Source organism: Chelon labrosus (genome assembly GCF_963514085.1).
Source record: "Chelon labrosus genome assembly, chromosome: 14".
In the NCBI taxonomy this organism is placed as follows: Eukaryota; Metazoa; Chordata; class Actinopteri; order Mugiliformes; family Mugilidae; genus Chelon; species Chelon labrosus.
This window is the reverse complement of record NC_140347.1, coordinates 8,014,306-8,036,515: the sequence shown is the minus strand read 5'-3', so window position 1 is coordinate 8,036,515 and position 22,210 is coordinate 8,014,306. Positions and strand designations below refer to the sequence as shown.

The window sequence follows — 22,210 nt, the reverse complement described above, 5'->3', positions numbered from 1 at the left end:
ATCTCTGTTCACATTCAAATGGCTTGTTCAGACCTCACAACAGCATCCGTCCTGGGTGGTCTGATCACAAAGGTTCAGCTTTAAGTCCAGGTGTGAACACACCCAGGACGGATATGACTGATCCGATCACCAGTCCACATGTGGACGTGGTCTGAGACACATTTGAGCTGAACGTCAAAGCAGAGATCAGTAAATAACTAATAACACGTGTGCTTCCAGTGAGAGAGAGTTTACAGCTTGTTCCAAAATATGAATCATCACCCCAAGTCATGACACACACACACAAAAAACTGCTGTTCATGGTTCTGAAACAGCAGTAGGTAGAGATCCATTAGAGACAGCAGCTGTTGTTATATTCTACTGTGTCCTAAATGATGTTTATTTACATACAGAGCATGAAACTGACGTCAGATGTCAAGTGCTGGCTGGAGACACATGTGGAGACACTTGTGTTCAGATCGCCCAGGTTGGATGTTAAAGGAAGGTCTGAACGGATGAATGATGAACGCCTACTCTGAACCAGTTTTAAGGAAGAATTTTGGTTTTAAAGAAGAAAATAAAGGCAAAAACATACTTCAGAGATGTGAAACAACACGAAAAAGGATAAAATAAACACAAATACACCTTAAACTTCTTCATGTTTTATACGACAACTCTAGAGTTACCTACATTTTATTTATTTATTACACAACCAAGCTCACGTAATGTTGCTTATATGATTAGAAATCACTGTTACTGATTTTAGTGTATTTACTTTTTTGATATATGTATTTATTTTGTTAATTATATTAATGTTTTACAGTGTTTTTATTTGTATAGCTTCTTCTCTGTTTATGGGTTTGCTGTTTTTTGAAGTACATGTGGTGTACTTATGTGTTTCTTTTCTAAATCTATGATGAAAGACTCTTTCTTTGTGTCTTTTGCTGTTGAATCAGATCAGTTCGTCTCCGTTTGCTGCGTTCTCTGATCTGATCTGTTCGGTTTATTATTAAATGAACCAGCTTTCGTGTCCTCGTAGAGTTTATCTCCTGCCTGGGTGTGTTTGTTCGTGTTACCAGTGAGGACACACGGCAGCGAGCGAAGGCCGGTGTTGGCGGCCACCAGCGAGGCCTCGTAGGAGTTCCTCTCGTCGCGGGGCAGGACCTGCTCCAACCGGTGGTCCATGGACACCATCAGCACCCAGTCACGGATCTGCTCCCGCTGGGCGTCCTGTGGACCAAACAGAAGACATTAAACTGAGTAACAATCATTTCTTAGAGGCTTACCTCGATCATAAACCTTATCCTAACCTTAAACCAAGTCTTAAGCTTAACTACTGGACTCCTCTAGACCTCTGAAGGTGGACGTTAGCAGCGGATACTTTAAGTCCTTGTACTTGTTTGTCCAGCACTTTCCACAGATGATGGATTGAGATCTGGGGAATTTGGAGTCAAAGTCGACGCCTTAAACTTGAACCATTGTTGCTTTGTAGCAGGGAGCATTAACCTGCTGAAAGAGGCCTCTGAAATCAAGGAATAACATTTCCGTGAAAGGGCGTACAGTACATGGTCTGCAACAACGCTTAGATAGGTGGTACGTATCAAAGCAGCGTCCACATGAACGCTAAGACCCAAGACCTCTAATCAAAACACTAACGAGAGCATCACACTGCCTCCCACAGCTTCAGATACTTTAAATAAAATGAATATTTTGTATTTTAAAGCTCCAAATAGTTCAAAAAGTTGTGGATTTAATACAGTTTAAAGTGTTAAATCCAATACATACTTTAAATAAAAGGTCCAGTTTTGATATTAGATCTCCAAATCCCTCAAATAAAAAGTATTTTTTATTTTAAATCTCTAAATCCTTCAAATAAAATGAAAATTTTGGATTTTAAAACTCTAAATTGTTCAAATTAAAGAGAATGATTATATTTGTCACTAATTACCAATAAAATGAACATCCAGTCTTATACAATTCTGTCTTCCAGTCTTCCAGTATTTCCAGAAGCTTAGCAGGAAACCCCCTGAGTTATCGCTTGCTAATGCGTTTTCCCCAAACACAGAGGCCGCCGTATCGATCGTGAACGTATACAACCTCTGCTGGGAAAGGAGGCAGCACGTATATACTGGTTTTATCTGTTCTCTGCTCAGATGGAAAGAAAGAAACAGATAAATTAATGTGAGACGGCTTAACTTTAATTTGAACCTGTAAAATGTAAATGAAATTTTAAAAATACTTCCTGTTAATTGAGAAACTCTCATAATTGGTGTGTTGCAGCTTTTGTCCAGTGTGTATCATTCGTTTATTACGGTGTAAATGTACAATAAGTGGTAAGTTTTATGTCCTTATATTAAATATAAGCACGTAGAAATAACATTTCCATGAAAGTCTAATCTGAACACTAACGAGAGCATCACACTGCCTCCCACAGCTTGTGTTCTTCTTCTTTTATGTGTTCCCCAAGATTATAAAGATCCTTTAAGTCCTCTGAGTCGATAGGTGGGGCATCAGTGGATTGAACTTGAATGGTAGGACCTCACACCACCCACGTCCATCAACGAGCCTTGGTCGTCCGTGATCCTGTTGCTGGTTCCTTGGACCACTTTTAACTTTTTGGTCCTGACCACTGCAGGATGGGAACACCCTAAAAGAGCTGCAGTTTTGTAGAAGCTCTGATCAAGCTGTCTTGCCACTGACCTTGTCAAAGTCTCTCAAATCCTTAAACTTTTGTCTAACGTCAACTTTGAGGACAAAATGTTTGATTGCTGCCTGAAACATCCCTCCAACTGACAGATGCTATTAGTAACCAGATAATCAGTGGTCATAATGTTATGGCTAATGGTGTATAATAACCAGACCATAAACAACTGTTAAATTTATGGCTCGCCAAAAGTCGATTTATGCAAATAACATAATTAACGTGAAATCTCCAGCTTCATCAGGACCCAGAAATTTTTGCTGGAGGGCCCCGATTCAAACCACGAGCCACCATTTGCCCCCCGCCTGCTTTATAACTTTGCGCCCGACGACTTCAGGAATGAATCTGCAGCCGAGGCCGGACGGCTAAACGCATCCATCCGTCATGTGACTTCCATTTGTTCTCATTTATAAACAATATTGCGGGGGAATGTGACTCTAACCCGGACCAGATCTGATTTGCCGCGCAACATCGATATTGTCTCCATCCATCAGTGGGATACCTGTGGGACGTCTGCGTGAGTCTGTCGGTCGGCGGGGGGGGGGGTGACTTACGGTGACGCAGAGTTTGGTGGGAACCGGAACCTCGAAGGGGATGTCGGTGTCCAGGAAGTCTGAGTGGTCCAGAGCGTCAAGCGTGCCCTCGTCGATGGCCTGGAGGCGGAAGTCAAGTCAACTGATTAATTAAATACATAAGACAGGTGGTAGTGTGCATTTATAAAGTTTTTTTTCTGTGGTACGTACATCACACAGATCCAGGAAGTGGTTGAGAAAGATGAAGGCCATGTTCTCCCAGCCAACGGCCTGTCAGGAAGAAAAAATATAACATTTATCATTAATATCACACAGATCTATAGTAGGAAGCTTCTCCCACAAACATTCAGTTTTATTTATACAGCATCAATAACAATCTGAGTCTGAAACTCCCAGAGAGCGCTCTAAGTCAACGGTGGCAGACAAGAGGGAACCTTAAGCAGAACCTTAAGCACATATGGGACGGCGACCTATCTGCTTGAGGCCGGTCATGTAGAGACATACAAACTAAAGAGGGAGATCAGGGCAGTTTGCAAGGGGTGTCCCACGCTATCATCTATTTTTAACTTAAATTACCGGGGAAATATTTTATTTTATAGTTCAGCATTAGAAATAATAAGCTCTAGCTACGTTGCGGCCTTTGTGTTAGGCTAATTCAGCCTGAGGCCCGACCACAAACAAAGGACCAGAGCCTCAACACAAACTATTCTTTATGTAACGTACAAGAGCGAACACTAAATCCACGGTGGCAAGGAAGGACTCCCTTTAATATGAAGAAGCCTTGAGCAGAACCTCAAGCTCATATGGGAGGGCCATCTATCTGCTTGAGGCCGGCCGGTAGGGACGCACAAGCAAAAGAGGTAGAATAGAAAAGTACAATATTTCACTAGCAATTTAAGGTAAAAATAGAAGTCATCTCTCGCTAAATTGTATGCTAGCTAACAATAGCACTGCGCTCTGATTACTAACCTAGCCATATTATAGCTCTATGTTAGCATGGCTAATTCAGCATGAGGCCCGACCACAAACAAAGGACCAGAGCCTCAACACAAACTATTCTTTATGTAACATATGAGGGCGAGCAATACGTCCACGGTGGCAAGGACGGACTCCCTTTAATATGAAGAAGCCTTGAGCAGAACCTCAAGCTCATATGGGAGGGCCACCTATCTGCTTGAGGCTGGCCGGGTTTGGACACACAAGCAAAAGAGGTAGAATAGAAAAGTAAAATATTTCACTAGTAATTTAACTCAGCATGGTACACCTCTTGCTAAATTGTATGCTAGCTAGCAATAGCACTGCGCTCTGATTACTAACCTAGGTACATTATAGCTCTATGTTAGCCTGAGGCCCGACCACAAACAAAGAACCAGAGCCTCAACACAAACTATTCTTTATTTAACAAACGAGAGTCTTCTCTGACTGGTGGACCCACCTTGCAGGCCAGGCCAGCCTCGTAGAAAGCCTTGTCTGCAGGAATGAGCTCAGTGTGACGCAGCAGAGACACCGACAGCTTGGCTGCTACGCTAATCTGAAAATACGCAGCAGAAGAAGAGATTATTTTAAAATTAGTAGTAAAACTTAGGACAGAACCAATTATTTATATCTTAGGTTTGTGCCAAAACAGTACAACATATTTCAAGTAAGAACAAATCTTTAATGTGAGCTGAAATGTAAGTAAGGTTTTGTGTTCGTGTACCAGCTGCTCGACTCCTTTAGCGGCGGAGCGCGTGGCGTAGTAGTGAGCGATCAGCAGCATCTGTTCAAAATCTTCGTGAGCCGGAGAGTTGGCCTCGGACGACTTGGACACGTTCTCACACTGAAACAGACAAAAAAGAAGGATTCACAAACTGGAGAAGTTTCTTTCACCACATACGTTCACGGGTCTTTATGTGTGATTTACCAGCTGCAGCAGGAAGTTGCGGAGGTCGGACCACAGGCGGTAGGACTCGGGTCCGTCGCTGTCGGGGATGTTGATCAGGTCCAGGAACAGACGCTTGTAAATGTTGAAGTTCTGATTGGAAACACGGCGTTGGGAGGCAGACGTACACCAAAGTTTAGAAGTGGTTGATCGTTTAAATTTGAAATTATCCAGGGAGCCCTCTAGTAGGAAATTTAATTTCCTCCAGTTTCAGAAAAGACATGATGTTGCCAGAGTTTAAAAGATGGAGGCAGATGAGACGTTCACAGCAGGAGAATCGTTATTATATGAGATGAAAAGATCTGAAACTCAACTGATGAGTAAAGTTTTCTATGATTTCAACTTGGAAAAGAAAATTTAGAAAAATGTTCGTACTGCTTTAAAGCAGTACAAATCAAGAACCTAATATATCAGGTTCTTGATTTGTATATATTTTCTGTCTTCTATCTATCTATCTATCAATCCATCCATCCATCCATCCATCTATCATCCATCCATCTATCATCCATCCATCTATCATCCATCCATCCATCTATCATCCATCTATCATCCATCTATCATCCATCCATCCATCTATCATCCATCTATCATCCATCCATCCATCCATCTATCATCCATCCATCCATCCATCTATCATCCATCCATCCATCCATCCATCCATCTATCATCCATTCATCCATCCATCCATCCATCTATCATCCATCCATCCATCCATCTATCATCCATCCATCCATCCATCCATCCATCTATCATCCATTCATCCATCCATCCATCCATCCATCTATCATCCATCCATCCATCCATCTATCATCCATCCATCCATCCACCCATCTATCATCCATCCATCCATCCATCTATCATCCATCCATCCATCCATCTATCATCCATCCATCCATCCACCCATCTATCATCCATCCATCGGTCCATCTATCATCCATCCATCCATCTATCATCCATCCATCTGTCCATCTATCATCCATCCATCTATCATCCATCCATCCATCCATCTATCATCCATCCATCTATCATCCATCCATCCATCCATCCATCCATCTATCATCCATCCATCTGTCCATCTATCATCCATCCATCCATCTATCATCCATCCATCCATCCATCCATCCATCCATCCATCCATCCATCTATCATCCATCTATCATCCATCCATCCATCCATCCATCCATCTATCATCCATTCATCCATCCATCCATCCATCCATCCATCCATCTATCATCCATCCATCCATCCATCCATCCATCCATCCATCCATCCATCCATCTATCATCCATCCATCCATCCATCTATCATCCATCCATCCATCCACCCATCTATCATCTATCCATCCATCCACCCATCTATCATCCATCCATCGGTCCATCTATCATCCATCCATCCGTCCACCTATCTATCATCCATCCATCCATCTATCATCCATCCATCTGTCCATCTATCATCCATCCATCTATCATCCATCCATCCATCCATCTATCATCCATCCATCCGTCCATCTATCATCCATCCATCCATCTATCATCCATCCATCCGTCCATCTATCATCCGTCCATCCATCTATCATCCATCCATCCGTCCATCTATCATCCGTCCATCCATCTATCATCCATCCATCCATCTATCTATCCATCCATCCATCCATCCATCTATCATCCATCCATCCATCCATCCATCTATCATCCATTCATCCATCCATCCATCCATCCACCCATCTATCATCCATCCATCCATCCACCCATCTATCATCCATCCATCGGTCCAGCTATCATCCATCCATCGGTCCATCTATCATCCATCCATCCGTCCACCTATCTATCATCCATCCATCCATCTATCATCCATCCATCTGTCCATCTATCATCCATCCATCTATCATCCATCCATCCATCCATCTATCATCCATCCATCTGTCCATCTATCATCCATCCATCTATCATCCATCCATCCGTCCATCTATCATCCGTCCATCCATCTATCATCCATCTATCATCCATCCATCTATCATCCATCCATCCATCCATCCATCATCCATCTATCTATCCTCCATTCATCCATCTATCATCCATCCATCCATCTATTCAGGACGTCCCTTTAACAAAGGACCAGTGTAGGGGTGTTACCTGGGGGTTTGGTGGCGCTCCATGTTGTAGGTAGAGCTGAAGAGCCTTGGGAGCTTCCTCCTCCTTGATGAGGTGTGTGGCGTACAGAGCCACGTACTTGTGGAGGATCTTAAAGTTCTGACAGAAGACACAACGAGGAGAAGATGAGACGGGGAACGCTGCCGCCTCAGCTTTCTGATAATCAATACTTAATTAATTAATTATCCCTAATTAATTAGCTCTGTGCTGAAATGCACAAGTGTGATTCATTTTTAATGTGAGCCAGATTCAACGAGTGAAATGAGAGGATTTTGTCCCCGATTTGGGAGACGTGCAACAACTTTAGTTTATTTTTTTTTTGAATGCACTCATTTTTGGTTTAGTCCTTCAAATAACTGCTCTTATTATTATTATTATTGTAGACTTTGCACCTGTTTAGACGCCGTCTCCACACATTTCTCCCACTGGCCTCTTTCTGCGTACATGTCCAGAGCTGCCATGACGTCCACGCCCACCAGCTGAACACACACATAAAAGGAAACTCAGACGATTTTCTTTGTTCACACCGGCTAAGTCATAAACACACGTTTGGACATTTATCAGATGATAAAGAAATACTTTGTTTGCTCACAGATTCAACTCTGCCTTGGTTCTTCAGGTGCTCTTTGTACTTCTGGTCCACGTAGTTCTCATACCTGCCAACAGTCAGATAACAGTTACTCTGTTTGTTTGTTTTTGTAATCCAGGTTATAAACACGTCTATTAAAGTTGCAGCATGTCTCTTTTCTTCCAGCGTCTTTTATGTTTGAGCTCGGTGCCAATTATTTCTCTGTAATACTTGAAACATTTAAAAACCTCGGCTCCATCTCCTTGGCGACTCTCTTGGCTTTGTTCCACTCCTCGGCCTCGATGAAGACGTCGATCGCCTCCTTGATGAGGTCCACGTTCAGGTAGAGCTCGGCAGCCTTGAAGACGCAAACGCAAACCGGGCGTTCAAATCAAAAACAATCACATCAGTGCTGAACATGCTTAGGACTTGTTTTTATTTCCACCCACGGCGTTGAACTTCCTCAGCTGCGCGAGTCTTGGTCCGACCGTCTGGATCACCTCCACCGCTCGGTCTCCGGTCAGGAACTTGATGGACAGCTCTGCGGCCTGGAGACAACCGCGAAAGATGAACACAAGATGAGTGAATGTGGGGAGAAGACAGGAAATGTAGGTGTTACAGCAGCACCACAATGGCACAAAGCAGATACCACCAAGGTTAATTTGAAAAAGTCTGACAAGTGAAGGTTGTCCGTCATCCAGGTCATGGTACATCCCAAAAGCATTTAAAAAAAAAAAGGCAACTGGAGTTTTGAGAAGACGTTTCATCTGAGTAGGTTCTTTAGTTCTAAGGGACTGAGAAGTTGAGGTTTTGATGAGCTACACCCACAGATGTTCATATTTAAAGGGGAACTATTGTTTTTTTACAACCTGGACCTTATTTCTGGCAGAAAATACGATTGTTTACTCACCCATATAACTTTGGTGTCATTTGGAGTCCTTCATTAGATATTTAGCTCCAGCGGAGCACTGCGTATATCCATATAGTGTGAGTGACTGGGGCACCGAAACGCAGCCTCTAAATAACACATTATCTCTAGATTGACCTACAAACCCTGTATGATGATAACAGGTAACTCCAGACTCAACGGGGAATAGCACTAGCGTACGATAACAAAATATTGGTGAAATGAACGAGTTTTGAGGCAGATAATGCGTTATTTAGAGGCTGCGTTTCGGTGCCCCAGTCACTCCCACTATATGGATAAAAGCGGATACAAATATCTCCAGAAGGACTACAAATTACACCAAAGTTATATGGGTGAGTAAACGACTGTATTTTATGCCAGAAATAAGGTCCAGGTTGTAAAAAGCAGTAGTTCCCCTTTAAACCTCAACTCCACCACCGGTCCCTTAGACCTGAAGAAGCTACTCGGATAAAATGTCTTCTCAAAACAATTCAACCAGTCCTTTTTTGCCGAGTTGCCTTTTTTTTTAAACGCTTTTTGTATTAATTTGAACAACATCTTTTAATTACAGGTGAATATCTTCTCGTTACAGACCCTCGTCATGTGAGTTTCAGGTGAACAACACCCACCAGATGTTCCTGATGGAAACCTAAACTGGATGAAACGTCTACAAGAAAACTCAAACGCGTCCAGTTGTCTTTGTTTTGACTTTGATTTTTAGATAAACCAACTCAGATCCTTCACAGACAACATAAAATGTATTATTATCTATCACCTTACAGAGCGAAGATGAGAGCTACTCTGTAGTTCAGTTCCCACCAATAAAAGCATTTGACTTTTTCTGTAGGCCGGTGGTACATATTTTGGAACAAGCTGCAAAGCTTCTTTCTCTCACTGAAAGCAACACTTGTTGAGTTATTATTTATTTATTTATTTATTTATGTCTATTAGTTATTATACAACCTGCAAAACTCAGACTGTAACTGAACCCTGAAGGCTTCTATACACACTAACTTCACGGCTGTGCTGAAAAATCTCCCAAAAATTGCAGCTTATTGTGTCTTCCAATTAAAGATCCTTCTTCTTCTTCTAATTAAAATGCTGGAATTGCGTAACGTAACTCAACGCTTCTCCTCTTAGACATCAACACGATCGCATCAGATAAATATTTTCATTTCTTCATTGTTATTTAAATTAATATTTCTAATAAGGGCTCCAGATAATATTTTCACCTGTCAGTAAAAACATCAAAGAAGCTCTAACTGTCAAAATAAAATCAGCTTTTATTAGTTAATTTGCCTCTTTGAAGACTAATGTGAACGTCTGAGATCGCTACAGGAAGGAAAGAAGCTGCATGGATTCCTGCGACCCTACGATCTTTCCTCAAACGCCACCAGGAGATGAGACGTTCGATGCTCGTACTCCTGAACCCGTCGCTCCCGCTGACGCACCATTTTCCGGGTTAATCAAACTCCGGCGGGGGGGAGGATATAAAGAAACTATCGATCTCTGCAAACCCTGCGGCCTTTCCCTTGGCAACGCTGCGATGCCGACCGTTCAGATTTAAAATGATCTCGTCTCCGTTGCACTCCAGTCAATAAGAGACACGGTGTTGTGCTGTGTATCTCCCAGCGGAGAGGAATCCATCGATGCTGGTGACACGTGACCTTTCCCCTCTTTCCTACGCCATCAGTGAAAGCGTAGGCGACCATTATACATCTCCTCCGTCATCTGCCTGCTACAGTGCTGAATGTGAAAGTAACGGCTAATAGGTGAACTGATGTTTCGGCCATGTTTTATAGTATCATAAAATGTAGCTTTCAAAATTCTAATTGGATCGCTACCGCTGATCGTTTAGCTGATTGTTGAGTGCGTGCGCCATGACGTGGGGAGATGACGCATATTTTGGAACAAGCTGCAGAGTCTCTCTCTTTCCTCACAGCTGTTGAGTGACGCTCACCTTCATCCAGCACTTCTCCATCAGCGCCGCGTTGGAGTCGTCCTTCACCTTCAGGTAACACTCCACGGCCCGGGAGTACTCGCCCGACTGCTCCCACTCCCTGGCCTGCTCCAGCCGTCCCTCCACCCCCCTGAAACAGAGAAAAGGGCCACGGACGAATTCACTCGACTTCAGGGACATCATTTAAGATCCACGTCACGTCAGGAACTAAAAGCAGCCGACAAACGGTCTTTGATTTAAAGTTGTCGGTCTGAATATTTTCGTTATATCGTCATTTTGCAAAGAGGATATATTTAATAAATTCATCTTCTCTGCAGCTATAATCCAAGACTCTAAATTCTACCTTTCACTCCGGTTAGGTTGCAGGAGGGTTTCTCTGTCTGGATTACACCTCACATTTTCAGATTATCGTAGCATACGACTAGCAGTACTCTACTTACATCTCTTACATCTCCGCCGCCTCCTTGTTCATGATCTCTGACATTAGCTTACATTATCAGTTCGATAAAACCGTGTGCATCTTCTGAGCTGAAGGTTTCATCGATCAACAAACTCCAGTTCCAGTGTGGAATCGTTTGCCTAAAGACACAGGAAGCTTCGCACTCATCTGAAACCTCAGCTGTAAACTACGCAGAAATAATTCAGTATTTTCTTTTTCTTCTTGGGGTGATGGGGTTTGCCGGCTAACGAACTGTTTCTCGAGCTTCAGTTTGGGATAACATGCGAGTCCTGTTTTAATAAACCGTTAGACGGAGATGCTGCAGCCTTCAGGTGATCCGTTAAAAATAATCTCCCAGAATTAATATTGGTTGTAAAGCTTTTGACTTCTGCTTTTATAACTCAAGGTCTAGTTTCCTTAAGGCAGGGTGAAGAACAAAAAGGCTGAAATAAAAGTAAAATGAACATCACAGGAAACAAGCTGCATTGATTCTTTTTTTCTTTTTTTTAATTTCATATTTTCGTCGCTGTTAATCTCACCGGGTTCCCTTCTTGGAGGTCTCCCTCTCAAACTCCTCCTGGAGCAAGGCGAGCTTGTTGGGGAGATACTCCTTACAAATACGCATGGCGTCGCTCCACATGTCTGCATCCTGATGACACACACAAACACAAACAACACATGCGGCCATCTCAAGACAAGACCAACAAATTAAGAATATATTTTTTGTTGTTGTATCTCGTCGATACCTTGTAGTATTTCACGGCCAGCTCGGGTCTCTGGGCTCGGAGCAGGAAAGCTTCGGCCTTCTGGAAGTCTTTCTGCTCAAAGCAGAACTTGGCTTGGCCCACCAGAACCTCGGACACGCTCTCTGGATCGTGGCCCTCGGCTACCCGCTGTGCGTTGGCCCAGTCCTGGTTGTGGACGTACCTGGAGCAGTTCACACACAGAAACACAAACTCACACATGGAGGCCCGGAAAACAAAACTTTAAAACGAGTTTTCTCTGGATTCGTTAAAAATTCAGAATTGTTTTGCCAAGAAAAGTCCAAAAACAAGGACGTAAACCTCCATCGGTTGTGTTGTGTAAATTAACTAGCTGTCAAATTAATTACATTTCATTTAAAATGCAGTCTAAATACAACTTGAGTAAACCTTCTAGCAGTGGTGAGCCGTCAGGGCCAGCAAAGCCTTCACTGCTGGACAAAACTTTATCAAAACCATTGACGTGCATTTAATATTTTCCCATTCATCTTATTAAATTATTCCCAATAGCCTATTCTTTTCATTTTATGTCTTGTCTGTCTCTTCTGTCTGTGTAACTGTGTAAGCATTAGAGCTTTTATCCAATCATATTTCAGTCGTCATGTGTTGCCGGAGTCAAACAAATCTGCCTGGACCTTCACTGAAGCTTGAAACACATTGTAATGATGCTGTTCCTTCAACCAATCACATTTCAAGTTGGTATTCTTAGTCCTTCTCTGTGGCCTACAGTAGCGTTGGTGTTTTCACGTCCTCTGATTGGACGGTCAGAGAGCCGCCCTGTTTAAGCCAAGCTAGAGGTTCATGTTCATCTGTTGTGAGCTGCACAAGCAAATCGTCCCTGTTAACGCTTTGATAGCTATAATTTGAACCCAGAGGCTGTCGATTTGGGTGCAGATCTTCTTAGAAAGACATTTTTTCACGGCGGACTTTGAAGGAAAAGCTGGATGTTGTGAGGAAAGGCCGCCCAACCCTGGAGCTAGCTAGCCTGACCCAGCCGGGGAAACTTTCAGGTCAGCAACTATGAGCGCTACCCTTGGCTGACATTCTCTGAGGAGAACTTTAAATAGTTTCTTAAGTTCTGGTGAGTCAATTTAATTATATTTACATCTTTTATGTATATTTTTTGCCATTTTATTGGGTCGACATGGATGTTTCTGATGGATTTGACGTATGTGGTATGAAGTTAGTTTCCTGCTTTAGTAATCTCATTCATGTCGCCATATGAAATACCCGTCTACAATGCAACGTCCTGTTTTATTGAGTGTCCGTATGTTGTTGACGGTTTCTATAGCAGTGGCGTCATCACGACCATATAAAGAGGTGTTTTGAATGAGGTTGGAGGTGATTGAAGGCCTAGATGGAAAATGCACGGTCCGCCACTGCCTTCTAGATATAAATATACTGCTAATTCATACAACTCACATGAGCACGGCTTCTTTGGGTTTTCCTGCTTTGATGAACTCGTGCTCGGCCTCGGGAAACTTTCCCTGGAAGAGAAAACAGTGACAGAGTTCGGGACTAGTCAATGCACTTTGGCATGTAGGTGAAACTTCTCAGGGACAGAAAGTACGAGCAGAAACAACATTAATGACTTTGGTACCACACTGAGAACCAGAGATTTGCGGATTTACCTCGTCTTCCAGGTACATGGCGTGTTTGAGGTGGATCTCAGGGATCTTCTCCTTGCACGCGAGGCGAGCCAAGTCGAAGGCAAAGTCAAATGAGCTGCAGAGGACAGGAAAAGTTCATTTTCAACATTAAACTGTATAACATGTGAGGAAGTGGGTGCGATGGGGCGCCACACTCACAAGTTCTTCGCGGCGGACTCGATGGCGTAATCCAGAAGGCCGAACTTGTTGAGCAGCTTGACGGCGGCCTCTCCTCCCAGACTCCTGGCCCACAGGTAGGCCACCTGCTTCTGGGCACCGGCACCTCCGTGGTTCTTGGCCACCTGACGTACACATGACATTCAGTATGTTTGTATGTTTATATACCACCGTCTGTTGAGTCGTGTGACCAAATACCCTGTATGCGTCCTCCCACATATCACTGGCTCTGTACATGTGGACGGCGGCCTTCCACTCCCCGGCCTCCATGAAGTGGTACTCTGCCTCCGAGAACCTGGATTCGGCCTCCAGCTCCTGAGGGAATTAGGTTTGATTATCAGACTGGTTCAATCGACGCCTCTCCAACGTGCTGTTGCGCGTCGTACCTTGGCCAGGTGGAGGTGGGTCTCAGTCAGCAGGTCGGGGTGGTGTTTGGCCACCAAGCGGATGACGTCATCGAACATGCGGTTCTTCTTGTACATGGTGATGGCGAGGTCGGGCTGCCTCACCGTAGCAAACAGCCTGTAGGAGCACACGCACCCAGACGACCATTAGTGGATAACCGGCAGCGGGACAATCGGATTTGGTGACGTTCCACCAAAGGGACAAAGGAAGGAATTGTTTTTTAAGACATTAAACCACAGTGTTTGGTCTAGCCATCAGTGAGTCTCTGCAAATCAGATCTTTCTCATAGACTCTCATTAAGGTTAAGGTTTTAACCGCAAACACTGCAATGCAATCTGAATGGGCTCCTTCTTTGAGGAATGGGGTTTAGAAAGTGTTGCGTGATTTAACTTATCTTTTAAAAAGCTGCAGTGGTTGAATAGTAAATGCTTTAATACACTGCATATTATCAACCCCAGTGCCCCTTTTCTCTTTATCCTGGATCTGCTGCACCTCAAATTGAATGTGATGAACGGAATCAGATGTTTGTGAGTGAGTAATACAAAAGTAATGGTGGTTGTTGGCATATTCAAATCAGTGTGATTTATTTATTTATTTTTGGATAGGTTTAGTTTTGCTTAGGTATTTGACACAATAGAAACAGGATGTGACATAATGGCGCCTGCCAGTTGCCATGCCAACAGTAAAGCAGTCCTGTGGGACTGTGAGATTTGTAAAAAGAAATAAAAAAAAAAAAAAAAAAAAAAGCAAGTGTACAGTCCAACATTTCTTTGTAACTGGTGGAGGTAGAGCAAAGCAGAGTATTTATTAAACAAAAACGCGAGTGAGTCTGGAGGAAGTGTGGGCGGGGCATCGATATCGTGGCTCCACCCACGGACCGTACTGATCAGACTCTGGCTCCAAAGTCGCAAGATGCCGCCGCCCGTATCCCCGGGAAAATAGCATGAGTTTGGCCAATGAGAGGAAGTGGAGACATGTTGTACATATTTATATACAGCCTATGGTCTAACCTAGCAACAGTAACATAGGAAGTGGGGACAAATGGTAGGAGCCTTCTAGGATCCAACAGGTCAATACAATGTGACGATGACTAGTTAACCTCCTGTTAATTTACCTATTCAATGGATTATTTCGGACGATTTTTTTATGCGAGTGTAAAGAGGAGAACGGTGTCGCTTTGCATTTGAAAAACTGAGTCTTGACACAGTTTGTGTCGTGTTGTGATTACCAGCCAACGATGATGTGACGAATGTCTATTTGCTTTTTACCTCTCAGCCTCCTTGAACTTCCCGTCTCTCTCCAGCTCCTGAGCTCTGCTGATGTACAGAGCCATAACCTCCTCCTCTGTCATACACTCCACCGCCAGCTGGACACAAAACACAGAAAAAAAAGTCTTGTTAATTTCTCTGTATTAGAGATTGACTTCATAATTATCATTTAATCTAATTTAGGATAGGAAAATACAGAAATGTGTGAGTTTATGTGATATAAGCACTAATCTAAGCATTTAATTTAGCTGATTCAGTCTGTCCATACTGACCTTGTGAGCCTCCTCCCAATGTCCTGCCGCCGTGTACATGTCTATGGCATCTTTGATGTGACCCCCTTTCACAAACAGCTGCTCTGCCACCTACAGGACACCAACGAACACAATGCATACGCTGAAACTATAAAAACTTCATGACACACAGTGCCGCTTAAAAATTCTGCATTTGTTTGCATTTGTTTATTCAGGAAAATTAGACAATATTACATATGATATGAGTGATAAGTGCAGAATTAAGTTCATTTCCGCTTGGAATCATTTTTAGAAAATCCTGAAGGGTGCAATCATCATGAATAATTTGTTCATATCGGTAAGTTGCAAAAGTAAAGTGAACCCTTGTTTCCAGTATCTGCTGTGACCTCCCTGTGCAGCAATAACGTCAACTAAATGTTTCCGGTAACTGCTGATCTGTCGTCTACAGCAGCTTGGAGGAAATTTAGCCCATTCTTCAAAACAGAACCGCTTCCGTTCTGAGATGTTGGTGGGTTTCCTCACATGAACATTTCTATTGGATTAAAGGGGAACTACTACTTTTTACAACCTGGACCTTATTTCTGGCATAAAATACGATCGTTTACTCACCCATATAACTTTGGTGTCATTTGGAGTCGTTCAGACGATAATTAGATCAGCGTATATCCATATAGTGGGAGTGAATGGGGCACCGAAACACAGCCTCTAAATAACGCATTATCTGCCGCGAAACTCGTTCATTTCACCAATATTCTGTTATCGTACACTAGTGCTATTCCCCGTTGAGTCCAGAGTTACCTGTTATCATCATCCGGGGTCTGTAGATTGACCTACTAATCTCTGACCTGGATGATGTCATCTCTGAGCGCCACGCGGACCTGTTATGGTCGGCTTGTTTACCTGTAATTTGCTACTGCTAGTTTTTTTGGCTGAATATTTTTCCGATTCTGAGGTTGTGGACGACGACTTTGTTTATGATGATGAAGTCCTTACTGTTTTGAGCCAGAGTATACGGATGAGGAGCTTGTTGAAAGGAGGATGCGGAGGCAGAGAGAGGAACAGCCGGCCAAAGAACAACAAACCGCTGCACGTCCGCGAATAGATAACAGGTAACTCCGGACTCAACGGGAAATAGCACTAGCGTATCATAACAAAATATTGGTGAAATGAACGAGTTTCGTGGCAGATACTGTGTTATTTAGAGGCTGCGTTTCGGTGCCCCATTCACTCCCACTATATGGATATACGCGGCGCTCCGCGAGATCTAAATATCTTCCGAACAACTCCAAATGACACCAAAGTTATATGGGTAAACGATCGTATTTTAAGCCAGAAATAAGGTCCAGGTTGTAAAAAACAGTAGTTCCCCTTTAAGGTCAGGACTTTGACTTGGCCGTTTCTAAACATTCATCTTATTCTTCTCCAACCGTTCTTTTGTAGAACCACTTGTGTTCTTGGGTTCGTTGTCTTGCTGCGTGACCCTCTTCAGATTCCGCTCAAGGACACATTTTCTTTTAGTATTCACTGGTATAAATCCGCTGATGTTTTGTGTTATTTTTATGCAGAAGTGTAGACAGTTCTGACGGGCACATTAATATGGATTTCTGCGACAAAAAAAGCAATTAGAAAACAACTTTGCTAACCGCTGTGAAAATGAGCATAAAGAGTAAAGATTAATGGAAGAATCTAGGAGAGATTTGAGAGAAAAACAAAGAGAGCGTCCGTCACTTTTGCTGTGAATAGATTTTTTTTTGCTGCATGAAGGCAAAAGAAATAACACTGGCCTCAATGGAACAAATGGACGAGCTTGTTGTTCGCCACGCTGATAAAAAAAACAAAAAAAAACGTTTAGTCATTGTTTTCTTTTCCCCCAGATACGTTTTCTATAGATATCACAGGTGCGTGCCTCCGTCATTGTTTATAGTTTGGACTGGATTTCACTTTCCTGCAACTTCCACAAGTTGGAGAGCAAAGAGCTTGTTATCTTAATTACTTTCTGTGAATGTGCCCATAGAGGAGTCTGACTGAAATGGGCTGCTATTTTCAGAGGCTGGCAGTCTGTGGAGGCTGGTTTGGCTCAGCTGAGCTCATCAGAACGAGCACAGCACACTGCGCTTCGCCGCCATCATCTCGCTTCCTTTTTCTTTGTGTTTGCACCAGATTTCTTCTCGTTATCTCTCTCGTTCTCAGCAGTCGTGGGTTTTTGTTTTTGGGCGTCGGGCGGCTATTAAAACTGTTGTCACAACCGCGGAACTTTTCGTTATTGCCAAAGCGTCAACCACAGAGACCGCGCTGAAAGTTCAAGCTTGGTTGTGACCTTGTTTGTGTCGTGAGTGACTGCACACGTCCCTCAGAGAGCCGCTGAAATTAATTGCTAGCGGCAAAATGTCAAAAGCCTACTCCGTCCCTCTGGCTGCCTCCACTTTGCCGTCCTGTGGAGAGTTCAGGGGCAAAAAGCAGCCTCAAGCGCTGACCTAAAAGGACAAAGGATTAAAACTAGTACATACAATGATCAGCAATAACATTATGACCTGTAGGTCTGTTTCTCTTCTTTAGGTCTCCCTTTTGCCGCCAAAACAGCCCTGACCGGTCAAGGCATGGACTCAACTAGACTAGACTAGTGCTTAAAGAGGCCACTGCCATCATCCTGACTACATAGCCCAATAAAAAAAAACTAAAAAACTTCCTCTCACTTTCTGTGCCTGCGTTACAGGAAGTAGTCATGGAGTTCCACAGGGTTCTGTGCTGGGACCAATATTTTTCCACATTAAACATGCTTCCACTGCATAAATTTACATTGCTTTGCAGGTGACACCCAACTATATTTATCTGTGTAGCCAGAAGAAACACATGTCAAACTCCAAACTGCTTTAAGGCACTGACGCATCGAACCTGCATCAAATAACCACCGGTAACGAAGGCCAACTGTGGCGCCATCTCACGTCACCTGCTTCTGGAACAAAAAGCTGCACTTGAACACACCGTAAACACTACAACCAGTGACCTGCTGGTGAAATAACTCAAGGAAATCAGAAGAGCTCCAGTTATCTGGGAAGCTAGGAAGCGAAGAAAGAACTACAAACCATCGACATGTTGCTGTATCAATATTTGTGTATTTGAATGTTCAATTTTGATAAAAATGTGAAATAAGAAGAGCCATTTGAGTGCCCTTTAAACCTGGTGGCGCTGTTTACTTCTGTTATTCCTCTTGTGCGCTGGTTCACTAAGCTAGACAGCCAACGAGAGTGATCTCTCTGACCGACTCGTTCCGCCACTGATTCAATATACAGAATTGACTAAGAAGCCGGCGACAGAGGTCCTCTGTCTCCCTGAAACTCTCCCTTGGTCTCTGCCGACCGTTGGCTTTTTTTTGTGTGTCATGGCCCATAAAGACATAAAGGCCTGGATGACTTCTACTTAGAAACTCAATGACTGAATGACTGAAGTCTTTGTGTTTGGCCTTAAGCACCTCAGAGATTCAATATAGAAGAGTGTTCTGGATGGTATTATCGTGGGCCTCCAGTCCTAGAGTGAGAATCCTTGGAGTTACTTTTGACCAGGATATGTCCTTGAACACATAAAACAAGGGACTACGACAATATATGAATAAAACTTTTAAAATTTAAAATGAAAAGCTCATTTTCAATGTTCCTCATAGCTTCCTTGGAATACGAATATGTTATTCCAGTAAACTGTCTTCCAATTAATTGACTTCCTCCTTCTTGTCTTCTTCTCTTTTTCATTTGTGTTTCGCCCTCCCCCCTTTTAACTCCCTCCTCCTTCCTCACCTCATAATCCTGCATGGAGGCGTAGTGCTGAGCTATCTTCACGTAGTACTTCCGAGCCGACGGGTCCTCCTGTAACTCCAGGATGTGGACCGCTTTCTTCCACTGACGAGCTGCGATGGCCGCCTCGATCGCTTTAACGGTGCAGCTGAGAGGACGACAATAGAGACATTTAATCACGCTTCTGTGATATGGGTTTGTGCATTTATGAGATTTCACTCAGTTAGGCTTTTTTTTCCATCAAGGCCTCTTCGGTTTAGATTAAAGTTGAACAAGATCTGATGTGTAACCTAAAACTTTCCTGGCAGTAGAAAAACTTTTTACCATTTTTCAACTTGGAGAGAATAAAAATCTGGGCACTGATTACCTGTCTCAGTTTATTATTGTTGGGCATCAACATAAAATATTTAAATATACCTCTTCTCATCTCTCTATCTGTCATTGTCCTAGTGATGATTTAAAGAAGTGTTGGCCATCGCTGTTGGACTGTTTTGTTTTTTTGTTTTTTTGAGTCATTTTTCCTCCATCTCTCCATCTGTCCATATCTCTCCCCTTGCTACACTACATACCCTGCTTCAATGAAGTGGTTGATGGCGGCGTCCATCTGTTTCTGCTGGACGAGGTAGTCTCCCCAGGCCTCCTCCAACTTCACCACCTCGGCAGGGAAGGCAACGCGAGCCAGCTCCACCGCTACGGGGAAACGGGATGGAGAAAACTTTAACCTCAGACAAGTTACTGAACACTCGGCGATGTGGTCCAACACACTGTCGCTTGGTTTAACCAAGATCTGTCAAGCCCACGTGTAGAACTGGTGTTTCCATGCTACATAACAGTTTTTACCTTTCCTGAAGGCGCCTCCTTTGCAGTAGCACTCCAGCGCTCTCTGGTTGTTCCTGATCTTATCATACAGATCTCCTGCCTGGTTGGAAAACAAAGACATACTTCCTTTTACCAACATTTTACACATTATGATAATCTAATAATTCAGAATAAGTCATTATATTTTTGTTTTTCAAGGTTTGGTCAAATACTCTCTGGCCCGATGAAGTTAAATCTTCTTCTTCATCTTCTTTACCCGCTTATTCCTGTTAAGGGTTGCGGGGGTATGAAGTTAAATGCTACAATAATATTCTTCTACAAAAGTCGGGTCCATATGATGACCACTGAAAGATGGAAAAAGACCCGAGTGACGTCGCCCATTGGATTTCTAAGGAGAAGGTCTGAAGCTCAAAGCGAGCAGGCAAAGCGGACGCCATCTTGGCTGACTCCAACCCCTCGCGGGTAATCCAAAAATGGGCATAGGTGTGGGGCGTGGGTTGAGTGAAACACGGCCAGCTAACTTGACGCTACCATGCTACTGGCTAAGGCTACCAAGCTAGGCTAACTGCTTTACTGTGCTGCTAGCGGCCAGCTAACCGCATCCAACACCTTCATGATGAAGTGGTTGGCAATATTAAAAGCGACTATAAGGCTTCACTAAAGCTCTTTTGGGTGAACTGGAAGAAAATCCAAGTTCAACTATGGTCACATATAAAAGAAACGTTTACGTGTCCACGTACTTTCGATTCTGTGGCGTGTTTTTAGTCTCTGGTTGTTGGGTTCAGCGTCCATATACTTTTGGGATTGTAGCGGGCCAATACTTCAAGTTGGACTCATAGCTCATAGCTGGCGATTACATAACGTTGGGTGAAACATCTTCGGGAAAACCAGACGTCTTTGTTTAACTTTTGTTTTAGATATACCATAACCTGACTGACTGAGAATCTTCACTGGCTAATTCAGTGCCTTTTCTAGCGAGCCGGCACCAAAAAGCAAGGAAGAACATGGGATCCCTCCAAAATACTGAAATCAGCCTGGAAGTAATTTTAGCTACTTCCAGTTAAATCCCAATTATCGACTTTCAAACACCTAAACTGATGACACCCTACACCACCGGGAGACGGTGACAAATTTCTGCTCTGAAGCTTCAGTCGCTCTTTCCAAACCTCTTTTTCACCTGTTACGCAAACACAGATGGCCAGAGGAAGGGAAAGTGAGTTTTCAGGCTACAAAAACATAAAAAAAATAGACACGGAATAAACCGACAGATGGAGGGAGACAAGAGTGTTAAACTGAAAATAACAAAGAGCACTGTCGCTCATACCTATCTCCTGGTATCTGTGAGGGCTAGAGAGAGAACCCCTCTATTAAAATCAGACAGAGAAGAGAAATCAACTCACTCTCTCATAAAATTCCCCCTTGATGAGGCTGGCGGCGATTCGACCGACGGTCTCGCTGTTGTTGCCGATCTCCGGCCGGCTGATGGCCAGGCGGGCGGCTTTGGCCGGCAGTCCCGCTTTCAGGTAGAGGTTGATGGCGCCCTGGTAGTCTCCCTCGCTCTCCTTCACCTCGCCGGCCTTCTCGTCCTGACCCGTCTCCGTCAACCACTGGTAGTAGTTCCCACGCAGGTTGTTCAGCTCCGGGTGGCCCTGTGGCGATTCGGGGTTGAGGGTTGAGATTGGGGTCGGTTATAATTTATCAGCAGCCGACCGATTAACATTTATTGAGCCGTCTTGTATACTATATCACTGTCAGCTAGACTCAAAAAGAATACTCAACAGATAACTCCATGTTCTACCCTTAGTCATATCAGCTGGGCACGCCTATGAATTAGACACCCAAAAACCTACTTGACAACAGATTCGCCCATGTCGTCACATTCAAGACAGTAATTTACAAAGTAATTTACTTATTCTTGATCAAAATTACACAGAGAT

At 43.4% G+C, this 22,210-nt stretch overlaps 1 protein-coding gene across 2 annotated transcripts in view; it reads right to left on the bottom strand.

Moving 5' to 3' along the window:
* Positions 1-22,210, bottom strand: part of ift172 (intraflagellar transport 172) — a gene marked incomplete at its 5' end in the record, with an annotated part of 51,179 nt that overhangs the window by 1,540 nt on the left and 27,429 nt on the right. For both annotated transcript variants that reach the window (XM_084559917.1, XM_084559916.1), the window contains 25 exons: positions 1,056-1,209; positions 3,235-3,333; positions 3,424-3,483; positions 4,649-4,744; positions 4,913-5,032; positions 5,117-5,227; positions 7,267-7,383; positions 7,677-7,763; positions 7,877-7,940; positions 8,101-8,210; positions 8,302-8,400; positions 10,720-10,849; positions 11,698-11,807; positions 11,905-12,085; positions 13,342-13,406; positions 13,551-13,644; positions 13,728-13,870; positions 13,944-14,060; positions 14,132-14,267; positions 15,419-15,516; positions 15,691-15,780; positions 19,458-19,602; positions 20,024-20,144; positions 20,295-20,373; positions 21,674-21,922. In XM_084559917.1, coding sequence (XP_084416043.1) covers positions 1,056-1,209; positions 3,235-3,333; positions 3,424-3,483; positions 4,649-4,744; positions 4,913-5,032; positions 5,117-5,227; positions 7,267-7,383; positions 7,677-7,763; positions 7,877-7,940; positions 8,101-8,210; positions 8,302-8,400; positions 10,720-10,849; positions 11,698-11,807; positions 11,905-12,085; positions 13,342-13,406; positions 13,551-13,644; positions 13,728-13,870; positions 13,944-14,060; positions 14,132-14,267; positions 15,419-15,516; positions 15,691-15,780; positions 19,458-19,602; positions 20,024-20,144; positions 20,295-20,373; positions 21,674-21,922 — 2,875 coding nt within the window. The remainder of the gene's footprint in view (positions 1-1,055; positions 1,210-3,234; positions 3,334-3,423; positions 3,484-4,648; positions 4,745-4,912; positions 5,033-5,116; positions 5,228-7,266; positions 7,384-7,676; positions 7,764-7,876; positions 7,941-8,100; positions 8,211-8,301; positions 8,401-10,719; positions 10,850-11,697; positions 11,808-11,904; positions 12,086-13,341; positions 13,407-13,550; positions 13,645-13,727; positions 13,871-13,943; positions 14,061-14,131; positions 14,268-15,418; positions 15,517-15,690; positions 15,781-19,457; positions 19,603-20,023; positions 20,145-20,294; positions 20,374-21,673; positions 21,923-22,210) is intronic.